At 44.5% G+C, this 16,230-nt stretch overlaps 1 protein-coding gene across 1 annotated transcript in view; it reads right to left on the reverse strand.

The window, feature by feature from the left end:
- Positions 1 to 466: 466 nt before the first annotated feature.
- TRIM66 (tripartite motif containing 66) overlaps positions 467 to 16,230 on the reverse strand; it is a 73,837-nt gene continuing 58,073 nt past the window's right edge. Inside the window, exons 11-21 of the mRNA XM_051964039.1 lie at positions 15,129 to 15,398; positions 14,644 to 14,869; positions 14,216 to 14,299; positions 13,625 to 13,685; positions 12,804 to 12,969; positions 8,755 to 9,059; positions 6,483 to 6,615; positions 5,610 to 5,684; positions 5,055 to 5,207; positions 4,409 to 4,630; positions 467 to 4,069 (exon numbers count right to left, since the gene is read on the reverse strand). Coding sequence (XP_051819999.1) covers positions 4,010 to 4,069; positions 4,409 to 4,630; positions 5,055 to 5,207; positions 5,610 to 5,684; positions 6,483 to 6,615; positions 8,755 to 9,059; positions 12,804 to 12,969; positions 13,625 to 13,685; positions 14,216 to 14,299; positions 14,644 to 14,869; positions 15,129 to 15,398 — 1,755 coding nt within the window. The 3' untranslated portion in view covers positions 467 to 4,009. The remainder of the gene's footprint in view (positions 4,070 to 4,408; positions 4,631 to 5,054; positions 5,208 to 5,609; positions 5,685 to 6,482; positions 6,616 to 8,754; positions 9,060 to 12,803; positions 12,970 to 13,624; positions 13,686 to 14,215; positions 14,300 to 14,643; positions 14,870 to 15,128; positions 15,399 to 16,230) is intronic.

Genomic DNA, 16,230 nt, shown 5'->3' on the forward strand with positions numbered 1-16,230 from the left:
AAAGACCAGTCGTATCTCTTGGTCCAAAGGCAATAAAATAATCTAAGTTCTCTTCGATCTACTTCCCCTCCAGCATCACCAGGGGCAAAATCATTTTCAAACAGTGGATCTTTTTTTTTTTTCAAACACTGCATGAAGTGACAATCTTCCTGGGCTAGAGGGGAAACAGATCAGCTGAGCCTGATGTGGACTTCACAGAAAACAAAATTGCTCAAATTTTATCTTGTTTTTTTTTTTCTCTAATAAGGAAAATGAGCCTCATGCTAAGGAATATAGAACAAAAATAACTGACAGGTAATTCAAACCCAAGGTTACTAAAGAAATAACAAGAGCGTACCTAGCTGTCATCAATGGTTTTAAGTCATCAAGCCTGGATGAATTAGGAAATGTATTGGTGATCTTTGAAAAACTAAGAAATGGGAAAGCTGCTACAGGACAGGAAAAAAAAAAAAAACGATTATCCAGATTTTTAAAAAGGAGAATTTTATTTTTCAAATAATGGGTCAGACCAGGCATGGTAGGACTGCCCATAGTCCCTGATGCTGGGGATCCTGAAGTTGATGGATCATCTGGGCTCTGACCTTCTGAGCTGCAGTAAGACTCAAACCAATCAGGCATCTACACTAAGTTTGGCACTAGTATGCTAAGCCCCAGTAGCAGATGGACACCGGGCTGCCAGAGGAGGGCTGAACCAACTGAGGTCATAAAAACAGAGCGGGTTAAACTTCTGTGTCAATCGGTATTGTACTGGGCTTATGAATGGCCCTGCACTTCCGGCCTGAATGAGATAAGGAAACCCAATCTCAAAAATAAAGGAGAAAAAAAACAAGTTAGAGGTCAATGAGTTTAATTCTAGAATACTTAACAAGTCCCTAGAAATCCCTGGTTTCCTTCAAGACTGAGCTCAAGCATCACCACAGCTGTTGGTCTCCTCCCAAGTTCACCTAGTGTGACCCCTTTCAAGATCACCTGCTATCTGCCCTACACGTACATGTGCATAGGCAGCTAGGTGATTCAGTGAATAGAGCACTAGTTTGGAATCAGGACAATCTAAATTCAAATCTAGCTGTGGGACCCTGGGTTTGCCTGGGTTTCTCAACTGTAAAATGGAGATAAGAATGCACCCTACCTCCCAGGGTTGTTGTGAAGATTAAATGATATTTATCTGTAAAGCACTTAGCACAGTGCTTGGCACTTAGCAGGTGCTATATAAAAGCCATTTCCCTTCCCTCTGTGTCTATGTATGTGTGTATAACACATAGAAGAGTACACATATACATTTGCAGGTCATCTCCCCCATTAGAATGTAATTTTCTTAAGGACACAAACTGTTTTTCATTTGTCTTTGAGCAACTGGGCCTAATACACTTAATGAATCCTTTTGACTCAATGAAAGGGAAATTGATCCCAGAGAAGCAGTCTAGATTCATCAGGAAGTAGGTGCAAAAAACTAACTTCATTTCCTTTGCTGACAGGATTACTCAATTAGTTTACAAGGAGAATCCCATGGACATAACATACCTGAACTTCAGCAAGACATTTGCCAAAGTTTCTCAGAATAATTGCATGAGCAAGACAAGGCCCATTTAGTGACACTAATAAGACAGTTTCACATAGAAAATTCAGGATTGGTTAAATGACTAGGTTCAAAGAGATGCAACTCTGTGAGTAATAGAGTAATAGAACCCATCAGTAATGGGTTGGTGTCAACCTGGAAGGATACTGCTAATGGAATATCACAGGACTCTATCCTTTGTCCTGTTTTTGTCAGCATTTTTCAATAGAACCATGAAAAATAACTATGTAGTAATGCTTATCATTTTTATCAAAAAGTCATAGATAACATGAAAATGGGAGCAGCAGTTAACCTATTGGATGAAAGGACCAGTATCCTGGAAGATTTCTACTGTTTAGAGAAATAAGTACCATCTAATTAGATGAAATCTAAAAGTGATTAACTGTATACTTGCACCAAAAAAATCCACTGTATAAGTGTAGGATTAGGGATAGAGTATACTACATAATAGTTTCAGTTAAACTATTAAACAGTTAAAATCTCAAAGATAAAAAAAAAAAAATAAAGACCTGGAGGTTTTAATGGATTGCAAGCTCAATATAAATCCACAGTGTGACATGGCAGAAAGAATAGGAAATCTTCACCTGAATTACCAGAAGCACAGTGTCTAAAATAAGAGAGATGATGGTCCTGCTATCCTTTGCCCTGGAGTACTGTGTTCAGTTCTGGGTACCACATTTTAGGAAAGACTGAACCATAACTAGACAGGGTCAACCAGAAAATCATATGATGAGTAGCTAAAAACTGGGCATGCTTAGACTGAAGAAGAGAAAATTAAGGGCTAACATGATAGCTTCCTGTTAAGTATTTAAAGGGCTGCTATATAGAAGAGACACCAGACTTATTTTGGTTGGCCACAGTAGGCACTGCTAAGAAACCAATAGTTACAGCAGTGGTGAGGTGTGAAAAGAGCCAATATTTAGAGTCCAAGGGCCTGGGTTCAAGTGCTGGTTGCACTACTTAATAGCTGTTTGACTTTGGGCAAGTGACAGACTGTCCTTCTCTAAGTCTCAGTTTCCTCATCTATAATGTGAAAGGATTGCAAAGTACCTTCATGCTCTAAATCCTTAGATATATAAGAGAAAGTCACAGAAAGCCAGATTTCAGTTGAGCAGGAAAAAAAAAATGTTCTAAACAATCAGAGCTCTTCAATGGTGGAAAGGGCCATATTTGGAGGTAGTGAGCTCTCCATTACTGGAGGTCTTCAAGAAGAAGCTGGATCACCACTTGTTGGGAATGCTCTAGAAGATATTCCTGTTTAAGAGTAAGTTGGGTTAGATGGCCTCTAGGGTCCCTCCTAGTCCAGAGATTCTATGATTTTTATGACACAAATGGAAAGCAGAAAGGAAACAAAATGGAAGTTTACTCTTTCCTGGACAGATTAAAGAGTCCCTTCTTTAAGTATTCCACTGAGGGTTCCTTCCAAATGTGTTCTTCATGATGGTGACAAGAAAAAAGGCATCACTGCAGCCCTTGCCCATGAGGTTGGCTGAAGGACTCTTTCATGGCCTCTCCCTCGAATGCCTCCATCTCCACTGACAAAAAGAGGGGCCTGAGCATCCCAGGCTCAGAAGACACAGATCACAAAAGCAACCCCAAAAACCATGGTCATGGACTCTACCGAGGGTCAAAGGTTGCTCTCCAGTCAGCGATACCACCTTATGGGAGCCACCTCTGAAGTCAAGGAAAGAAGCTTCTTAGAGAGAAATGCTATCACTACTGCGGGCCAGAGAACAGGCTGGAACACGTGAGTGTCCTTAATCCCTCCAAAGAGAGAGTTTAAGTCTTTGCGTTAAATGGCCCTAACAAAGCCACGCAGCACGGACACAACTACCAGAAGAAAAAGGGATTAGATACCCCTGAGGGATGTCAGGAGAGAATTATAAAGAAACACACTTTCCCCCTCCTCCTCTCCTCCTCCCCGGCCGCTTATGATGAGGGAGGGATTGTGTGAGGCGCTTGGAAAGCACAGGGCAGGGAGACTATCTTGACGACAAGTGGAGTTTTAGGCCAAAGGTTTCCGGTATTCCCTATGAGGATTCCACGACTGCCAGTGACGGTGCCTCAACAAGAGGCACAGTGACCAGCGGCTATCTCGGCAGCCAGAGTACTGACAGTCCCTCCTTCTCTCCCGACTCCTATGCACAGACAAATATAGTAGAAGGTGCTGGAAAGTCCAACGTACTCCGAAAGGCACAGTCGGCCCGGGAATCAGAGCGCCGTTGCAGCCTGACCGGAGCTAAGCTGAGACTAACGGCAGCAGGAGGCAGTCCGCCGCCGGATTTTCTCCCAGTTTCACCGCTAAGACTTCCATGCAGACGCCCACCGGAGGCTGCTCAGGGACACTCGCGGAATCCAACCTCTCCCGAGGGCGCGGCCTGCAGGGTCACGAGGAGTGGGCCGGGCCGGCGTCCTCCGGGGAGCCCACTCCCCTCACACCTGGGGGAAGCTGCTGGCCAGACGGAAGGAGAGCCTTTTTGCTCTCTCACTCTCCTGGAAAGAAAACATCAGCGTGACTCCGGACGGGGCCCTGCGCTCCTCAGAAGTCTGGGCCTTCCCTAAGACCCCATGTTAACCCACCCCAGGACAACCGGGCGCGGATCTAAGGGAAGGCTCCCCGTGGCCAAGGCTGCTCGGAATGGCAGGAGGGGACGGCGTGTTTGCTTTTCCTCCCCAAACCCAAAGCCTGGGTCGCGGTTCGGACTTGCAGGGGCGCTCCCTTCCCCGAGGCCTAAACCGCGCTGCGAAGGCAGCCATGTTCCTGTCAGTTACAAGCCCAGCCCCCCACCCCGCGATGTCCCGGCCCGCGGACGCCCCCTCCCACCCCCTCACCGTGTGGCGCCGCCTCCTCTTGGGCTGCATGGATTCGTGCCCGTAGGCGGGCCACGGAAAGCCCTGAGGAGTCCTGGAGCCGCCGCGCTCGTGCTCGGCCTCCTCCGCGTCCGAGTCCTCCTGCCTCGGCCGAGCAAACAGTTTCTCCGGGTAGATCTCCTTTAGCCAGCCCTCGAAGTAGACCTCCAGGCATCGACCTGCCTCGGCGACCTCCGAGTCCGGCTGCGCGGGGAGACAAGGGAGCCGGGGCCTGAGGCCACTCGCAGCCGGGGAGGCCCCAAGAGCGGCACCAACGGCCCCGTTCTGTCCGTCGGGCCCAGGCCTAGGCAGACCGTTTCTCTGACGTCACCGTTCAAGATCTTTCCCCAGCTCGCTAGGGGCCGAGATGCTCTCCCCCTGGTTTGGGCTCCCGAAGGCTTCACTGCCACTAGAACTCGGACAGACCGGGTCTCCCGGAAGGCTCCCGGCCGCCTCTTCTCGCGATGAGGCGGGACTGGGTAGCGGCCCAGTTCCCTGGCCCCCCTAAAGCTGGGATCCCCCTTTCTGGTCCCTGTGTCCCTGCTCACCCAAAGGCCGGACTCGCGGCCCAGACCCGTGAGCTAGGGCGGAGGGAGGCGGGGAGGGCGGCGGGGAGGGCAGGACTTACATAATTGAACTTTGCACAGTTCCAAAACATGAGGCGGACGTCAGCCACCACCTCCTCCGGACTCGAGTAGTGGGCGATATCTTTCTTTTGGAGTTTTCTCCGGATAATTGATAAATCCATGGGTCTCTTGATGATCTGATAATAATGCCGAGCCTGAAGGGAGAGAAGAGGAAGCAAAAAAAAAAAAAAAAAAAGCAAAATATAAGGAGGAAAGAAACGAAGGAAGGATTAGAAGGATCAGGTGAAAAGAGGACAAAAGGAGGGACAGCCAGAAAGTGAAGCGGAGGGATGAGAGGATGGGCAAATGGAGTACATATGTAAGCTCTCCCCTGCTGCCCGAAAGAACCAGGGCCACGCCGTCACCGTCTCCTGCACTGAGCCTAAAGTGATTCCTCCTAGGAAAAAGGGAACCAACATTCTCCTCCTGCGGGCAGCTCCTTGACCAGGGCTGAGGGGCTCCCTAGGAGAGGCCACATCACACACCACCACAGTGATCCTAGGGAATGGGAGGTGCTCCCGGGGGGCCAGCAGTCACTGGGGAGGAGTAGGACTTACCAGAGGGCTGACAGGCTCATGGAAAGGGAGACTGAGGCTGCTGCAGCACAGGGACAACACCAGCTTTTCACATTTCTATAAAAAACAAAGTTGAAAAGAATAGTATTTTTTATTAGTCTGGGAGAGGAACTAGAGGTGAAGCAAGGCCCTTAGAGATTCCCCATGTTTATGTCTTTTTTTCTCTCAGGTGACTTATTTTCCTTATCTAATAGAGGAGATCAGCCTAAGAGGCACACTAAGTACTCCTGGCAAGGCTGTGACTGGGTCTGGCCAGAATGGCACCGTACCCCCAAGTCACAGACCTGTGCACGTCCTTTGACCCAACTATGTCATTAACTAGGTCTGTGTTCCAAAGAGATCAGAGGAAGAGGAAAAGGATGCATATTTACAAAACTATTTATGGAAGTTCTTTTTATAGTAGTAAATACTTGGAAATTAACAGGGTAGGGGGGGAGAGAGGGAAGGGGAAAGAGAGAGAAGGAAGATAGGCAAGCTATAGGCTAAACTTATTATATACTTGAAAATCAAGCTATGCATAAAAAGATGTGCAGTATAACATATACATTTTCTATATACATGCAAACGCTTATTTTATTTGGTGTTGCTTAAATTTGAAATAAAAATAAACAAAAAAAGGAAACCAGCCCCAAGTGATTGAGAATGGGAACCATTAACAACAGCTTCAACCCCCAAAAAAACAAAAAAAAAAAACACCCCTGAGAAGGTATCATTTCCCTTCTGAAACCTTCCAGTAAGTATAATTGGGAACTCAACTCAGGATAAGGAAACTTCTCCTGAAGTGGTATATGTGCCACCCCAGCCCATGGAAGCCCAACTTCTTTGTCAGAGGTCCTCAGGAACATCTGCACCCACCTTCTGGTCATATTCACTCAGGCCAGGAAGTACACGTCCTCCAAGACCCGCGTGGCCGTATCGAGTATTGTCACAGTCATATTCCACCTCTGGCTTTGTTAGGCTCCGGCAGAGGGTGCATACCCACTCGCCCCTGCACCACAAGTAATAATATCAATGCTGACTTTATTGATCACTAACGTGGTCTTGTACAAATGCAGATGAGTATAAGTTGCTATAGAACTCATGTATGTTTGCAGAAATAGTTAGACATAGAGAAGAACTCTTGTAAGAGATAATACTTTCCAAATATCCAGTTCTGAGGAAGATCTCATTTCTTTTTTTTTTTAATAACTTTTTATTAATAGAACGCATGCCAGGGTGATTTTTTTTACAGCATTATCCCTTGCATTCACTTCTGTTCCAATTTTTCCCCTCCCTCCCTCCACCCCTTCCCCCAGATGGCAAGCAGTCCTTTACATGTTGAATAGATTACAGTATAGAAGATCTCTTATTTCAAAGCAAATCAATATTGCTCCCACCTATTCTTCCATTTTTACATAATATTTCAATACTCTAAGCTGGCAAGCATTTATTAAGCATTTACTGGGAGCAAAGCAGTGAGCTAGGAAAGTATTGGAATACAAATTTAAAATGAAAAGCAGACTCCCCCCTCTAGGAGTTTGCATTCAACAGTGACAAGGCAGAAGATGTAAATAGATCAGGCTGTATATGATCAGAATGCACAGAATGATCTATTTACATCAGGCTGTATATAATCAGAATGCACTGACAAAAGGCACAAAGGTAAAACCTGGAATATTCCCCTTCACAGACTGTCCTGCAAGTTCATTCTTTACAGCAAAGTTTATTAAACTGTAGGTCACAACCTCATATGGGATTGCCTAATTGAATATAGGGATCATGAAAATTTTGGCAATACTAAAAAAGTATCAATTATTCTAAGATTTAATTATTGATATAAAAACAAACAAGCACATCCATTTTGTTAGCATGAAAATTTGCTTTCATCTTCAATAAATGGTAAAACTATATACCAAAGAATTGTTTTAAAATAAATTTCTTTATAATTATCAATAAATGAATCAGCAAATTGCATACCTATAATTAGAATCATAGAGTCATAAAAAATTTCTCAGGTGAAAAGAAGTCAGGAGTGGAACAAGTTTAAGAAACCCTACTTTATGGGACCTTTCTCTCCAGCCTCCACACTTGTGTGCAGCTGCAATGTGTTCCATCCTCAGCTCCACCTGGAGCTTCCTTCAAAGCACAATTCAACTATCAAAAATAGAGCCTCCTGAATGAGGCTTTTCTGATGTCCTCAATTAGAGCTCCTTCTCAAAAATGATTTGCATAACTGCATATATTTTGCATCTGCTTCTCTGTACACATTGCATTTCCTCTCCCTCCCTCCTCCAACAAAATGTCAGTTCCTTGAACGTGAGGACTATTTCATTTTTATCTATCACCTGTGCTCAGCCCTTACTAAGTCCCTACTAAATGTGGATTGAGGTCTGCTCCTACATATCTCACTGGGCTATATTCTGGTTACAAATCAATTAAGCAAGGATTTATTAAACAACTATGTGTCACACCCTGTGTTTGGGGTCATGGAAATAAAAAAGCCATGCTCCTCAAGGAGCATGGATGTGTGAGAGCACCATTTTGAGCAGACCTGAGTTTTTCAGGAGGGAAAACTCAAGAGTACATGGAAGGTAGGTAAGAAGCTTGGAACAGCAAAATGGAGCCAGTGACTTGGCTAACCAGAAGAATCTAAATTTGAGGCAACAGGGAGCCACCGGAGGCCAATAAGGAGGTGACACAGTCAGAGCTATGTTTTAGGAAAATCATTTTGACAGCTATAGGTGGGATGGGCTGGAAATGGGAGAGATGGAAACCACTGAGGAAGTCCTTCTAATCTGGGCATGAAGTCCAGAAGGAGAGTGGTGATTCTGCAAGGAGAAACAAGGGGAAAACATTCAAGAAAAACTGTGGAAATAGAAATAAGAAGCTCTGGCAACTACTTGGATGTTTGGAGTCAGTGAGAATGAGGAGTCAAGGATGACACTGGAGAACTGTAAGAATAGTGGGGCCTACAACAATAATAGAGACTCTCAGAAGAGGGCTGGATTAAGGGGACAATGTTCTCAGGATGGAAAGTCTAGAAAGAGCCTAAATAGTCCATGATTGCCAACCCTTCTACCCTCTCTAGCCCAACAGAGACCTCACAAGGATTTTCATGGGCATGGTGGCAGGCCCTGCCTCTCCTTACCCGGGGAAGCTGAGCAGGGCAGGAACATGGCAGGAGAGGTGGTACACCTTGGGGCAGTGGTCACAACAAAGCAGCTCCCCTCCATTCAGACACACAGCACAGAAGTCTTCATTCTCAATGGGGTCTGTATTGGGGACCGAGGGAGACTTCTTGGCTCCGGGATTACAGTGGCTTCTTTGTTCCCCAGGAGAGGGGGTTCCAAACAGTGGCAGTTTCTGTCCAGCAGAGAAGCCTACAGAGACATTTCTCTCTCCTCCATTGTCAGTGGTCGGCTTCAGAGCATCTGGCAAATTGTCCTGGTTGATCTTTGGAGAGAAAAGAAGAGTGGAGTCTTAGTAACCTGGTCTCTGGTGCACTTCTACTTGGGGCCCTGCAAGAGGATCACAGACAGGGGTGACCTTATAGGTGATAGAACAGCTGAGAGGGGTCAGCAACAGAGACAGTGACACTCATATGACTCCACCACCAGGAGAGTCACTGAACAGACCCACATTCCCTGGGAAGCCTGGCTGGTGGGAGAAGCACTGACTGATTTCTGACGCCTACTTTTCAATCTAAGCTCTTCAAAAGACAAGGAAGGTTTGAGAAGAGTGGGGTAGAGCGCTCCCCTTCATCCCACTCTGCTACTGGTCATTCTTCCTATAGCCCTCCTGCACATGAGCTCATTCTGGTACTTCATGGGGTCTCGAGGCTTCAGATACGTACCCTGCAGGATACTGCTCACTGCACAGCCCAAAGCAAGATCAAAAGCATTCTTAATCACTGGACCACGGAAGGGACCCTGAATCTGACTACTTAAAACAACCCAGAGTTCCCTGAATCTGAGAAGTACAATCACATTAAAAAAAGAAGCAAGCCAGGAATCGAGCATGAAATAAAGTCAGACCAGAAGATCTCCAGGGCCTTTCACCTCTCCTTTTTCCACAAGCTGCAACACCCAAGTCACCAAAGCATGATGTGTTAGCTGTCCTCCCTTTTAGAGATAGGAGATCTGTGACGAAAAGCCCTTCCCTGATTATTTGTTTAGGAGTAGGAGGAAGCAGTAAGATGATGAGAATGTGTTAACATTCTTGTAGAATAATGCATATTTAAGGATTTTTAAGAATGTCAAAAATATATTATCTTTGCAGTCTGAAATCAGAAATAAGATAGTAGAGGCATTCAAAATGGAAGAGGGAATTAAGGACTCCCTTTCACTCGAGGCTCATGGGGCTGAGAGTCAAGAAAAGTCTTAGAGGTCATTTAGTCTGAGCCCCTTCTTTTCCAGGGAAGGATAACATGGACCAGAGAAGAGATATAGCTAAAGCCATATATGTAGGTAGTAAGCCATAGAATCACAATTTAAATCTAGGACTTTTGATCAGCTGATCTTTTGGACACTGGACTATCCTGTGCCTTCAAGAGAAGGCTGAACACTGGGGATATAGTATGTGTAAATCAAGCTTCAGACAATGGGCAAACAAAATGACCTCCAAATCTGGCATAATAACCTTTCCTCTCCTCTTTCCCAACCTGTGCTTTACTTCAGATACCACAGGCCAGGCAGAAAAGCAAAGATGGCAACGAGAATCTACATCCAAGGACAAGTCCCCCAGCTCAGCCCTGGTTGCAAATGGAACACAGCAGGACACAGTTCTGAATTCTAGACTGGAATGCGATGGAATGAGTTCTTGAAAGGAAATAACACAGAGGCCTACGGTGTGGGCCTGGCCACAGGACCCACAGTTGTGGTAGAAGAAGCAATCGGATCATTCAGAACTTTTTTTTCTTTGTTTTTTTTAAACCACTTTTGACCTTTCCTCTGGCTAGTCTACCTGAAGCAAATGTCTTTCTTGATCATCTTACTTGACCACTTCTAGGCCCTAGGTTTTGACCATTATAATGGAAAGTTGGGAAAGATTCAGGAAGAGTGAGAACAAGATAGGCTTGCTAACCAGATACAAAGTAACCAGATCAATATCAAGGATCTAGCTCGGCAAGTCACTTCACCCTGTTTGCCTCAGTTTTCTGTAAAAATAATTTAGAGAAAGAAATGGCAAGTAGCAAACCACTTCAGTATCTTTGCCAAGAAAACCCTCAATGGATTCACAAAGAGTCAGACACAACTTAAACGACTTGGCAGGAGACGGGCAGGAAAAAAGGGGGACCCGGCTCTTACACTCAGCCCTTTTCCGTCTCTTTGCCACATGAATGGATATTTTCCTCCCACTCACCAAATGTGGGGTCCCGGGCTCTCTTTTCTTTTCTTTTTGCCTTCTCTCCTTTGGTGTTTTCATCAATTCCCTTGGGTTCAATTACTCTTTCTGCAGATGGCTTCAAAATATAATTTCCAGCTCTAATTTCACTTCTAAACTCAAGTACTAAATTGCCACCTGCCTAATGGATATCACTACCTTAATGTCCCATAGGCATTTCAAATTTAACATGTCTAAAATGAAACTTATGACAGAACTCCCCAAACTCTTCCTTCCTCCAAAGTTCCCTGTGTTGATGACATCATCTTTCTTCCAAGCAAACAAATTCATAACATTGGAGTTATTCTTAGCTTTCCCTCAACTTCCCTCTTTGATCTTGTCTTGCTAAGTCTTGCCAATCTTATCTCCACAACATCTCTTGATCCCATCCACTTCTTGCCACTAAAATTGACTATAATCTAGCTCAAGACTGAATCACCTCTTGCTTGGACTATTACAATAATTTCTGGATTTCTCTCCATGTCCAGTACTTCTCCAATTCTCTCTTCAACAATGCCAAAATGGTATTCTTAAAATATGGATCTGACTATAACACTCCTCCTAACTAAAATGTTGCATAATAGATCCCTAAATAAAATACATACTTCTTGACCTGATATGACTTCCACAATTTGGCTACCACCAAATTTTCCAGCCTTATTTCTTAGTAACCTAAGAAATAATTGCCCATTCTTCATTCCAGCCAAACTGAATTATAAACATGGCAGTCCATCTGCCCCTGCATTTGTGTCTTTACATCATGGTCAGTCTCACACCAAGAATGTACTTCTTCATCACTCCCACTATATCCAGTTTCCATTTGACATTACTTTTTCCTTTGTATATACTTTATATTTTCTGACTTTTGTACATGTTCTATCCCCTCCCACTATCTCTCCTTTCTCAACTGCCCTGAACATTTCATTTCTTTCTATTTTCTTGCTTAATAAGTTTTTTTTTAAATCATCAAGCCACAATCAATTATTAAGTGACTATCGTGCAGGGCACAAGAGACATTAAGGAAAAAACTGAAACCCTATCAGAGAAACAACATGTATACATAAACAGTTAACTACAAAGTAAGGATAAGGATGGGGAAGTACTAATATCTGGGGGATCAATAGAGGACTCATGGAAGTGGTGGGGCCTGAACTGAGCCTTAAAGGAAACTGATTCCAAAAGATGAAAGTGAGGAGTTTAGAATGAATGCAGAATATCAAATTGATTTAGATTGAATTGTTCATACATAATAACAGAATTAAGCCTTAAAAAATTTGTTACATAAAAAGCTCCTTCATGTTCTTCCTTAGGAACTACATGGTAGAAAATCCCCTTTTTAAAACTGAAATGGCTGATAGATTATTAATGATAAGCAGAAGAAATGGAAGAGAGGAGGAAATCCTAGGGTGTTCCTACTCCAGAAATTCTGTGTAGAAGGAAAACTAGGGGAAATAGTAGCAGCAAGAACCTAGAAGATGCCATGAGTTGACTGGGCCCTGGACAAGCCAAAGTAAAGTGATATCACAAGAAGCCTCTGAGGAAGTCATTGAGGGCTTCTTTTTGCCCCCTCCCCTAATGTCCAAGCTCAAGTTTCATGAGATCCTTCCCTGATGACAAATAAATTCCAGCTAATTGACTAATTAAGGTGCTAGAGTCTAACATATCATCCTCATCAGAGAATTGAGATTTTTTTTTACAGTCCAAAGGAATGTAACCTCAATGATGACATGTCAGGCTCCACAATGAATGATTATGAGCTCTTCATTCATGTGCTGGCAATGTCTCTGGATAGGTATGACTCTGGCTTGGAGGTACCTTGATGGACATGCTAGATGATTCTGCCCCACATTCAATGACCAGCAGGAGGGTCCCATCTTGCTCTCTCTGCAGTTTAAACACAGGCAACTCTCCCGAGGCTGCTGAACAGATCTTGAGGCGCTCTAGACGCACGTAGGGAATCTTCAGCTCTTTGGGGTAGGTCCTAAAGTCAATGAAATGTTATGAGGGTTGGGTAAGAGCCTCCAGAATTTCCCAATCCCTGTGAGTTGTCTCTCTCTCCCTCAAGGACAGATCTCCATAGAACTGGCCTGAGCTTCAGAGATATGAGTTTCAATTAATTCCTTGGACTATTGAACATTGCTGAATTCTCCCCTGGAGTAATAAAAAGGTACTAAAAGTTTGCATTTTCAAACTCCTCCTGCCTTTAACCTGATCCTGTCAGCCTCAAGGGATTCCAATTCAACTCTCATAGAGTTAAACAATGTCACTCAGGAAGGTTCTTTGAATAATAAAACTGAAAGGCAAGCTTTTGCTGCAACAAGGGGCTTCATCATGAGCTATCCATGGCCTCTACCCATTTTGTCTGGCTAAGGAGACAGAAATCTTCATGTAAGGTCTTTTTAGCATCATCAGCACTGAACTTTGCAGTTCTAAAAATTATTGAAAATGCCAAAGCCATAAAAAGTCTCTGTGTCTTCTGGGGCAAAGATTGATGAGGGATGGGGGGGTCAGACATTTGATAGCTGCATCATTATCTAAATCATTTGGGATCAGCAGCAAAAGGGCAAACCTTTTCTCTTAGAGGAATTCACAGATGACACTTCCTTCATGTATTGAAAGGAGAAACTATTTGTTACCTGATATTTGGATTCTCCTTCGTGTCTGTCTCAAATGGCTCCTGTTCAGAACTGCCGCAGTCTAGGACAGAGAAGGGGAAAGTCCATCTGTAATAACCTAACTGCATGTCTACTGCACACCTATCCCTTGGAGTTCATGGCCCCTAAAAGACCCTCCCCACTTCATAATGTCCCCAAAGAAGGTGAGGAAAGGCTGAAAATATGCCAAGATGTCTTCAAATCCCACAAGTAGAGGAAGGCCCCCCAGTAACCAGAAAACGGGTGTTCAAAAGCTGGAGGGCTGAAATATCCAAAAGTGCTCTCCTGGGGAGGGCCCCAAGGAAGCCTCTTCAGACTGAGTATTAAACACTAAGTGAGTCTCCCACCTCCCCTAAAAAAGACCCAGGCACATTCTAAGTAAACCCATCAGGGGATCAGAGCTCAGTGTGGAAGGAGCTATGATGATAGGCCCAGATGGAGGGCCTGATGTTAGTCAAATGAGTGGGAAAACATGCTTCTCAGGACAAGCCTGATGATTCATCTCTTCTTTTGTAATGGCAGCAAGGACAACAAGGGATAATAAGGGAACTGACCAAGGTTTTTTCTACCTACTATAGTCTCCATTCAGTGTTCCACCGGAACCAGCCTTGGGTCTCTCCACACATTTTAATGCAGCAGTGACTTGGCCCCTCCTTTCTAGAGAGACAAAGTAGCATAAAGGTAAGTGCACTGAGCACCTGCATTCTTTCCCAGCGGTGTGTGATTTTAAGCAAATCATTGCCTAAGTCGCACTTTCCTCTGTAGAATGTGGATATTCCCATTTCACAGGCTCGTTTACAAGTATTGAGTCAAATAAAGGCTTTGAAATCCATAAGTCATTATAAAAATATGAATGATCATCACCTAAAACCTCTGCCGATCTTCCTCCCTCTGCTAAAGGACTCAGCCACACTGTGAGCCAACAGGGAGGAGAGAATCTGCCCAATGGGGGTCTGCAGGGGCCCGGAGTCCCCCGGAATGGAAGGGGCCTCCTATTGTACCTTCTGTGTGCCAAAGAGGCTTTGCAGTTGTGGATGGCAGGGGAGAGGCACTGACGGCTGGCGCTGGGGGAGAGGTAAGAAGCGGGGGTTTCTTCACTGAGAGATTAATCGGTTCCTCCAGGATTTTTTGTAAAGGAAGAACTAATTCTTCCTGAGCATCTGGGCAGGCAGCTGCTGTGTTGTGTCCCAGAGAATCATTAATAGGCCTGGAATCCTCATTTTCCATCTTGAAAAAAAAGGAAAGAAGACAGAAAGAGAAGGAAAATGGTACCATTAGTAGGCCTTTCACTACTATACCTGGGGCTAGAACAAATCTTGAGGGATGACCAACATGGCAACAGAGACAGAAAAGGAATTATGAAGCCACAAAGTGACAGAATCAGAAAGGGCCTCACATATTATCCAGTTCAATCCTTACACTTAACAAATGGGGAGACCGAGGCATAGCATTCCTATGGATTCCCTACCACACATCAGAGACTCACCTTGCAGGGCGCATTACCCAAGAGAACATCTCCCAAAGACAAGTGGCTGGCCCCTTCCCCAGGGTGCAGGACCCAGGTGACTGCTGGAGCATAACTGGGCACTGTTTCTGGTGGTGCGTCGGAGGTAGGGCCCACGCTGTGGGAGCAGGAGCTAGGGGTCAGGCTGCTCACACTCTGGATCTGGGGCTCCATTGACCTCCCTGTTCTTGAGGATGACAGTTCCATTTCCAGCGTGTTGGAGAATCCCATTATACTCACTGAGGCTGAGCGCTGGGAAAGAGATAAAATCTGAATCGGCTTCCAAAAAAATACTACAAGTTCATATGGATTTACAGCTGCAAAACCCATCCTCACAAAAGCCTTGGGAGGGAGTGCGAGTATACTCACCCATTCCTGTTCATGGGAAAACCAAGGTTGAGGCGACCTAAGTTCAATTTGACCATTGACACTCTGGGCCATCGTCCTCTGCCTCAAATGTGACATGGCAGCTTTTATCCTGGGCCTGCACTCTTGACTGTGGCATCTGGCATCTCCAGACCCATCTGAACCATATTCCTGCTATGGGGACTCATATGTACATATAGATGAGTCCTCATAGCAGGAATATACATATATATGAGTCCCCGTAGCAGGAATATATATATATATTTTTATATACACATGCATTCTTCTACCCACTCTACTTTAATCTTCTTGCTCTAGGGATAATAAACCAAGTCACCACTACCATTTCTGGAAAGAATGCATCAGGAAAGCACTTCACTTTCCATCTCAGTCACTTCTCAAACCAAAATACTAATCCTACTCCCTTATATGTTTATATTTCCCTATTAGGATATAAACCTCTTGAATCCAGGGGTTATTTTGTCTTATGTCTGGATTCCCAGTCCTAAGCATAGTGTCTGCCATATAATTAACCCTTAATATATACTTTTTCATTCATTCTCTGAACTTTAGTTTTTTCGTGTATAACATGAGAGGGAGGAGATGGGGCAGATGGTCTCTGAGGGCCCTTTTAGTCCATGATCCTATGAAGCCCATGATCACACATCTAATACATGTCAGCTTGAATCTGAATTTTATTCTTCTGAATCCCAGACCA

Source organism: Antechinus flavipes, chromosome 6, assembly GCF_016432865.1.
Source record: "Antechinus flavipes isolate AdamAnt ecotype Samford, QLD, Australia chromosome 6, AdamAnt_v2, whole genome shotgun sequence".
In the NCBI taxonomy this organism is placed as follows: domain Eukaryota; kingdom Metazoa; phylum Chordata; class Mammalia; order Dasyuromorphia; family Dasyuridae; genus Antechinus; species Antechinus flavipes.